The 9,561-nt window shown below is 36.0% G+C and overlaps 1 protein-coding gene across 1 annotated transcript; it reads left to right on the top strand.

Annotated features, from left to right (window-relative positions):
• The first annotated feature begins 1,148 nt into the window (after positions 1 to 1,148).
• LOC134278702 (uncharacterized) lies at positions 1,149 to 7,089 on the top strand. Its single transcript, XM_062760993.1, has 9 exons — positions 1,149 to 1,167; positions 1,558 to 1,617; positions 1,825 to 3,525; positions 3,674 to 3,832; positions 4,065 to 4,231; positions 4,479 to 4,700; positions 4,966 to 5,056; positions 5,461 to 5,585; positions 6,565 to 7,089. The coding sequence occupies exons 2-9, from the start codon at positions 1,558 to 1,560 to the stop codon at positions 6,758 to 6,760; spliced, it is 2,721 nt and encodes a 906-aa protein (XP_062616977.1). The 5' UTR covers positions 1,149 to 1,167; the 3' UTR covers positions 6,761 to 7,089.
• Positions 7,090 to 9,561: the final 2,472 nt, after the last annotated feature.

Here is a 9,561-nt window from a genome sequence, read left to right as displayed (position 1 = left end):
ACAGGAATCAGTTAAAATATTGAAACCAGATTTAAATCTTGCTATGGTTTTGTTATTTTAAGTTGTAAAGGTTAGGGCTGTGGATACTGGGCTGGGTAGATCAGCAAGTAGAGCATCTGCACTTGTGATATAGGGGTCTAGGGTTCAATTCCTGGTCCAACCATACATTTTCTCCTTTGGTTGCATGATTGATTACCCATGGCCTTGCAGGTGAAAGTCCTGCCATGGGCGAAAATGAATTTTATAGGATGTCTTTAACGACAAAGACAATATCAGGATTGAGGGAGGAATATTATATATTAATTTGTTTGGATTGAGGATTAAATATTGGCCTGCCCTAGTAACTCAGTCACTAGAGCTCCTGACTAATAATTTAAATTAAGGTTTCAGGTAAGATTCCTGATCGAGCAATACATGTTTCTCTTTCCTGTTACACAGTATTCCCAATGTACAACCAGTGTCTTTGTAACATGCGGTTAATAGAGAAATGTGACAAGTATACATTCTAGATGCTGTACAATAACCTTTAGCACTATAAGCTTCAGTATAAATAACAACAGGACATGAATCTGAGGTCTGTGTTCATGTAAACAGCATCTAGGAGCGGATTACATGATCAATCAAGTCTGATGCATGGATGATGCAGACAGACTGCATGTATGTTAACATGATTAATCATTACTTCAAACCCTTTATTACCGTCAGTACTGGGGTATGGGGACTCTGTGGCCCCATCCTCCATTCCACTCAGCAGCTCTTCTTTTCCAACATCACTGTCCCCTACTAGCAGAAACTTAAGCAAGTAGTCATAAGGCTTTAGTGATCCGATCCCGTTTTGCAAAGAGCACATTATCACAACATTGTTTTCTAGTTCTACAACTTTTACGGCTAACGAAAAGAAATTCCAAGTCTACATTGTAAGAGTCTGCAAATATATGTATCTTCTGGAGCTACATACTGCAAATTTATCACATATGTGGTGAAAATTACGTTAATAACATGTAAACATAGATCACATCAATATTTTGCGCAGACCGGAAGTCTCAATGCGCCTGTGCTCAAAGTGAAAGGAAGTTGGCGGGCTTTTTGACTACTTTCACTTTGATCAAAATCAGAAGTGCGAAGAACATTTTCTCAATAACAGCCATGGAAGAAGATCAAGAAAACGTAAATTGATCAAATTATATATATTTCTATTTGAATACAAGACTCTAAGATGTAGAAGATAAAAATATTGATAATAATTCCAAGTTCTTATTGAAAATTATGGGCATATATGTTTCAATGTTGTCTGACAGTTGAGTTAGGTATGAGAATGTAGGTCTTTGACTCTTTTAGACATTGTATTTGATAGAAAAAGATATTCTTATCTTGTTCTTATGAGTTCGTGTAAGTAATTTTATGCAAGTAGATTCTACTCAACAATCATGACAATAGCTAGATTAATTCTGCCCGGTGCTGTCTCATCTTGATTGATGTACTTTTAGCATGTTCATTTATGATATAGAGTAACATTATCATTTGATATTTCGTCAGAATTTTTTTCTTTATATTTAGATGCTTAAAAGACTAGCACAGATGAAGAAAGAATATGCCAGAAAACAAAAGAAACTTGAAGTGAGTTGAATATATAATTTTCCTCAATTATGATCTGCCCTGTTAAAAGTTATATCCATAATTATATGCAAATTTAGCTTTCAATGACCTTTTCCCATTAACAGTTTGTTGACTGTACAGTTGAACTTCCATGATGAACTCAAAATAATCAAGATTGAAGATCATGCATATTGGAACATTTATTTACTTGAAAAAACAATATTTCAGAAATCTGTTCGAAAGTCTAAAGCCAAGGCACATGTTAAACAGATACTACAAAAACAAGAGATTCTACGTAGCAAAGAGACGGACCAGGAAGATTTCAAAAATCAAATAAAGGAGCCAGAAAGAATCGCTACCCCAAATGATCAGGACAGTACCTCAAAGAGCGTAACCAGCTCGAAAACAAACATAGAATCACCCCCAAGAACAAATATTAAATCAACAAAGAGCAGTGCTAGTGATGGAAAACTATCCATCAAAACATCAGTTTTATCAGAAAATTCAGACAAAGGTGATTTCATGACATGTGATAGCAAGGCCTCAAAAAGAAGTGGGGAAGATGATGTAATTGTTGGACCCTGTGGAGACTCAGAACAAAGTGCTTCCACAAGAAATCTTCCCTCATCTTCAGAATCAACAGGAAGTGGAAAAAAAACTTTGTCTCTTAAAGCAAGGCGAAGAAAAACTTTGAGTCCAAACACATTTTCTAGCAACAAAAGTAAGCTACAAGTGGAAGGGATACTTCCATCAGAAGGAATCATCAAATGTATTAATATTCCTGATGATGATGATGATGAAGACATGGTTAAAAACAAAGATACTGATGCCAGGGAAAAGCAGATGGACAGTTTGGAAATAAACAAGCTTTCCAATGGCACCAAGTTAGCCGAAAAGCTCAAACCATCTGAGAGTGAATCATCTTTGGATCTATTTCCCTCATCCTTTGATGGCTGTGAAAAAATCAAAACTAAAAGAAAACGAGGAAGACCTGCTAAAGGTCGAAGAGCTTCACTCCCTGCTCAGACCAAGACGTCGATACTTCCTGTCAGTATCAGGAATTCCTCTGAATCCCAGGAGAGCCAGGAATTAGAAACTCTAATGTTGGTCCAGGAAAGTTTAGGATTGTGTAGTCCTATAGAGAAGAGGAAGACAAGACGTTCTCGGTCCTGTCAACCCATTCTTCTGTCGTCCGTTTTCCAGTTCATTATTGATGATGCCAAGAGAGAGCAAAAGGATAAGGATTTTGTATTGCCAACACACACATTTGGAGATCTTATGGAAGCAAAAGTTTTAGATAGATTAAGTGATGGAGCAGTACTTTCCTCTGTTGATGATCAGGAAGGTAAAATGATTACAAAGGTAGACCAGGACAAAGAAATTTCTATAAAAGAAGAAATGCTGCATGATACAGAACAAACACCATCTTCTGTTTTAGTAGATTCTAAGCAAACTTTAATTGAAACTAGTGAAGACCAAGGAAAAGGAGACACTTTGTCGCAAAGGACAGAGCAACAAGATGTTAAAGTTCTTAGTGAAAAAGCATCTTTAGGTGATCATTTTGAGGAATCAAAATCTTCTCCAAACAGCAGAGAGGAACATCATTCAAACTTAAATGGCATTACAGAGGTAGTCCTCAAGGATTCTGAAAAGGAAACTGCTCTTGAGGAGTCTCATTCAAATTTAGAAATACATGCTGAAGTTGAGCTAAACAAATCAGAAAAAAATAAAAGTGAAGAGACGTCAAAGACTTATGATGAACCAATTTGTTCAGAACCCCAGGAAACAAAAAATATTGCAGCTTCACAAGAGGGTAAAGAAAATGGCCAGACAGAAAATGACCTGAATAGCAGTCTTGGATCTGATATACAAACTGAGAGTGATGATGAAAATTTTGGAGACATCCTGAGAGAAAAGATGGCTATACAGGTATCCAAATAAAGTGTAATTTTACACTTATTTATTTTTTCTTTCCCTTCATCTGATTATTATATAAATCACCAGGTATTGGTGTAATGTAAGGGGTGTAAACATATTCTTTTTTTATTGTATTGAAAAAGATGCATTTTCTTTTCAGTTTCCCATAGATGACACAGTGATACAAAGTCATATTACAGTTTTCCCTTTGAACAAGAAGAAGACAGAGGTGATAGTTTGTCTGTGTAAGAAATCTATATCTGTGTGGGCTTTACATTGTGAACAGTTTACCTGTCTGCAAAATTGGAGTTTCCCTGAGGTAATTACAAGTCAAATTAATTTTATTACTGATTTCAGAAAAATTCAGTATCATTTTCTCAAGACTAGAATTGATTGTTTACAAAAAAAATTCTAAAAAGTGATTGCTGTATAAAACAATTGTTCCTGTTTCAGGTCAGTTTAATTAAAACACTTTCTAAACTTTTCTTCTCAAAGTGATTGTTTTAATCTAAAAACATATAATTTCTTACATAAACATATAATTATTGTAGGATCAAACAGCATTAGGAGGAGACCTCATGCTTCCAAAGTCATCAGAAATCCGCTTCGCAGCCGTTTTAGAAAGCTCTAATTCGACCCAGTTGTATTCTGCTGTTTTCCAGGAGGACCAAGCCTTCCCTTTGTTTGAAATAACCGACATTCCAACTCCCTCTCATCAGTATGTTTAACTCTATCAGGCTATCTTTTATTTTCAATCCTTTTACATTCTAATTATCATTTATTTCACATTTTATACCTAAGGTGTATCAAAAATATCTTTTAATAGGTGAGTAGTGCATATATAATTTTTTTAAGTGTCATAGCAGACATGAATAAGGGTGTCTTTTCATACCCCAAGAACAATGATAATTCAACATCCGTGCAAATTAGTAATTCCACTGTAAGCAGACTGTTTTCTTTTTCAGGATTCAAATATGTGCTGTGAAATTTAATGAAGTTGTAATTTCTCAATCCGACTCTCCCAACACAATAAAATTATCAAAGTACATCATGGACTCGGAGATAAAGACTTTGTCAAGAACCATAAATCTGGAAGAAACATCTGGTGTCTTAGACACTGTGTGTGGCATCCAAGGGCAGCAACAAGCAGTAGCTGGATATACTAAAGATGGTCTTCTTCATATTTGGTTTGTACTCTCAGATTTTACCTTCAAGTAATGTTTTGTTTCTTTTATGTAAGATATTGGTTGTTTCATTCTGAAAACAGAATAAAACAATCTAAGAATGAGTAATATATTGTGTTGCAGTAATGTTACAGAGTGTAATTGATAAAAAAAAACTACAAATAGATATTTATTAAAGAATAATTGAGAAATATACAGCTTTTATTTTATTTTTAAGAAATTGAAATATTTCATGAATTTTTAATTTTCACAATTCTTTTTTTTACAGGAATCATGAATTGGGAGCTCTTGTTTTAACAGTAAACTTGGCTGTGTTCTGGCCCCATCCCTCACACCTTGTTGCTGTGCTTCAAGAAAAAGTAAGGCAAAAATTTTCCAACTTGGCATTGGTTTATTAATTATTTTTAAAAAGTGTATGTTTCAATTGATACCATAGACTCATATCTCATTATTTTAAACTTGATTAGACTTAAAAAATTAGACAAATGAGTTTTCTATACACTGGGACTTCCAGATCTGACAATGTGACATATTCATGGTAATAAAGATATTGATATTTGACTTTGAGATGTACATCCAAGGTCGGTTGATTTTGTCTTGATAATGCCTGAGAGTAAAATAATCTTTCTGGGACATAGAGCTGAATTTATTCAATCAATAGTCTGAGGTTCTACCATGGAAAATACACTCATCAATGCTTTTATCAGTACATTAGATAATTAACTACCAGAGAAGTAATTAATTCTGTATTTTTTTTATACAGGGGTATCTATTCTGCCCTCTGATGGCTAGTTCTGACTGTTTCCTGGCGGGCTGTATAATGCTGGTGAACCCCACAAACTGTCAAACCAAAGTCCTATTTCCACTGAACAGCAAAAAGTGGAGAGGGTAAGTTTCTCTTGATTTTGGATTTGTACATGCAGTTCTTGGTACATCTGCAATCATAGTCATTCATACTTTATTTCTTCCTCCCATTTCAAAAAAAAAAATTACTCCATAGAATTTTTGAAACAGGGTTTCAAAAAAAAAAAAATTACTCCATAGAATTTTTGGAACAGGTTGATAAACTTATATTATTTTTTTCACAAAAACTGAAACAAAATGTTCTAATTCAATTTGACCAGCTGAATATTATTAGCTCACCTGAGCCAAAGGCTCAAGTGAGCTTTTCTGATCCCAATTTGTCCGTTGTCTCTCGTCGTTGTTGTAAACTTTTCACATTTTCATCTTCCGTCTGTCTGTCTGTCCGCCTGTAAACTTTCCACATTTTCGACTTCTTCTCAAGAACCGCTGGGCCAATTTCAACCAAACTTGCCACAAAGTATCCTTGGGTGAAGGGGATTCAAGTTTGTTCAAATGAAGGGCTCGTCCTCGTTCAAGGGGAGATAATTGGGAATTAATGAAAATTTGGTGGTATGTTTTAAAAATCTTCTTCTCAAGAACCACTGTACCAGGAAAGATGAAACTTATGGGGAAACATCCTCAGGTAGTGTAGAGTCAAGTTTGTTCAAATCATAACCCTCGGGGGTAGGGCGGGGCTACAATGACCAAAGTTTTACATAGACATATATAGGAAAATTCTGTAAAAATCATCTTATCAAGAATAGCAAAGCCATGATTGGTCATTGGACTACTTTTGGATTTAAACTATTTAAATTCAAACCAATTTCTACTTTTTCCTAGCCACAGTGCTCAGGTGAGCGATCTGGCCCATGGGGCTCTTGTTAAATCATTTCTTTGAGTAGGTGTAGGTGAAATAATTTAGCATATGGCAATTAAGCTCTTCAGAAAAATAAAAATATTGCTATATAACATATGGATCTCATAGCATGTGACACTCTCACTTGCATTTATTCTCCATTTTCAGATGCAGTAGAGCCTTCCACATGGATGATTACATAGCAGCAGTGAATAAGTCTGGTTCTCTACATATCTGGGACAAGTTCAGTGGTGAAATGGTGGCTTGTATGGAGAACACTGACATCTTAGGAATTTGTAATCATAAAAATAACATTGTCTTAAGCAGAGAACATTGTATACATTGTTTTACATTAAAATCCTAGGTTTGAATTGGATTTTGTTACTGTTTAAGAGTTAAATTGCAAGCTCTGTTGTATTTGTGACAGAACAAGGGGTGTAGTCAAGAATGTAGCTGGTATGTAGAGAGCTATTCATGTATTCATAGGAACACCCTGAATGACATGCTAGCTTAGCCAATAGTGAAAGGGATCATACATACCATATGAGCAGAAATTTTAGCAAGGATTCAATTTTGGTTCATTTACCGGTACATGTGTAGCAAGGGTTCTGAGATGTCTAGAATTGAATATTGCCAACAATTTATTCCATTTCAGTTGTTAAAACTCTTTCTCACTTGATATTATAAAAATTGCAAAAATTTCTTCTTGCTAAAAATACATGTACATGTATATGCCAATTTTTTGGAGTGAATTGCTAAACTTGTGTGTAGCTTAAATTTCTGTGATACGATATTTGATGCTCAGTATCATTCAGGTGTCCATCTTAGTTATTATCGTAGTCATTAAAACTATACAAGATGCATAAACTGGAGTAGCTGCACATCTGTAGCTCGCTTGTCTGAAACAAAAGGCCCATGGGCCACATCGCTCACCTGAGTAACTTTGGTGATGCAGTTCTTTACCAGATTCCCCCTCTCGCTATAGTCCTAGTCCTATAGTCCCTTGCTGGATTCCCTATTGTGGCCCCGCCCTACCCCTGGGGGTCATGATTTTAACAATTTAATATCTACACTACCCAAGGATGCTTCCACATAAGTTTCAGCTTTCATGGCCCAGTGGTTATTGAGAAGAAGATTTTTTAGTGACACCACCCTATTTTTGTCTTTTCTTGATAATCTCCCCTTGTGAGGGGACTTGGCCCTTCATTTTAACAATTTAACCTCCCCTTCATTCAAGGATGCTTTGTATCAAGTTTGGTTAAAATTGGTTCATTGGTTGTTGAGAAGAAGTCGAAAATGTGAAAAGTTTACAGACGGACGTACAGACAGACGACGGACAAAATGTGATCAGAAAAGCTCACTTGAGCCTTCGGCTCAGGTAAGCTAAAAAGTGAAATGGATGATCAGAGAGCTACAGTGCCACCCATTGCAAAAAGGTGCACTGTTTCGAGATTTTTTTCACAGTATACTTCCAAATATTACTGACTGTGTGTTTCTAAAATATTCTTTAAATACTGTAAACGTGGAAATTTTGACGATGTGCTAATTTTTATTATATTGACTATTTTTCTTTTCTCATCAAAATTTACTCTCGTCAAACTTCAAATCATAAATATAGCGTCACAACAGACACTGACCACTGTACATTACCACTTACAGTAATTTTCTTGGCTTTCCCCTACTTTAAACAAGAGGCCCATGGGCCACATCGCTCACCTGAGAAGCTTTGGCCATTCTGTTCTTTACCAGATTTCCCCCATGTAATACATATTGTGACCCCATCCTACCCACTAATCATAATTTAAACAGTTTGAAATCTACACTACCCCAGTATGCTTCCACACAAGTTTCAGCTTTTCTGGCCCAGTGGTTCTTGAGAAGATTTTCACAGATTTTTCCTATGTACTCCAATGTAAAACTTTGATGGGCAATTGTGGCCCCACCCTACCCCCGGGAGTCATGATTAGAACAATTTAGAATCTACACTACCCCAGAATGCTTCCACACAAGTTTCAGCATTTCTGGCCCAGTGGTTCTTGAGAAGATTTTTAAAAGATTTTTCCTATATATTTCTAAATAAAACTTTGATTCCCCATTGTGGCCCCGCCCTACCCCCTGGGGTCATGAATAGAACAATTTAGAATCTACACTACCCCAGTATGCTTCCACATAAGTTTCAGATTTTCTGGCCCAGTGGTTCTTGAGAAGAAGATTTTCAAAGATTTTTCCTATATATTTCTATGTAAAACATTGATTCCCCATCATGGCCCCGCCCTACCCCCGGGGGTCAATTTAAAATCTACACTACCCCAGTATGCTTCCACATTAGTTTCAGCTTTACTGACCAGGTAGTTCTTGAGAAGATTTTTAAAGATTTTTCCTTTATATTTCTATGTAAAACTTTCCCCATTGTCGCCCCGCCCTACCCCGGGGGTCATGATTTGAACAATTTAGAATCTACACAACCCTAGGATGCTTCCACCTAAGTTTCAACTTTTCTGGCCCAGTGGTTCTTGAGAAGAATATTTAAAATATTTTTCCTATATATTTCTATGTAAAACTTTGATTCCCCATTGTGGCCCCGCCCTACCCCCCGGGGTCATGATTTGAACAATTTAGAATCTACACTACCCCAGGATGCTTCCACATAAGTTTTAGCTTTTCTGGCCCAGTGGTTCTTGAGAAGATTTTTTAATGACCCAACCCTATTTTTGTCTTTTCTTGATTATCTCCCCTTTTGAGAGGACATGGCCCTTCATTTTAACAATTTATATTCCCCTTCAGCCAAGGATGCTTTGTATCAAGTTTGGTCAAAATTGGCCCAGTGGTTCTTGAAAGAAGTCGAAAATGTGAAAAGTTTACAGACGGACGGACAGACGGATGGACAGCTAGACGGACGGACAGACGACGGACAAAATGTGATCAGAAAAGCTCACTTGAGCCTTCGGCTCAGGTGAGCTAAAAATTACCTCCCTTTCTCTTAAGCTTAGATATTCCGATAATCTCTGATTTACCTCTCTTGATATTTTTGTTTTAAAATCGAGTCTTTAAGAATTTTTTTTTATTTAAAAATATAATATACAGATACAAAAAACATTCAGAAAAAATAACTTAGTATATGAAAAGATGTACAATAATGTAGTAGCACTCTGAGCTTTCTCCAAA

Source organism: Saccostrea cucullata, unplaced genomic scaffold (assembly GCF_032062105.1).
Source record: "Saccostrea cucullata isolate Sc308-1 unplaced genomic scaffold, CSIRO_AGI_Scuc_v1 ctg6157, whole genome shotgun sequence".
Taxonomy (NCBI): Eukaryota; Metazoa; Mollusca; class Bivalvia; order Ostreida; family Ostreidae; genus Saccostrea; species Saccostrea cuccullata.
This window is presented reverse-complemented; position numbering and strand designations above follow the sequence as displayed.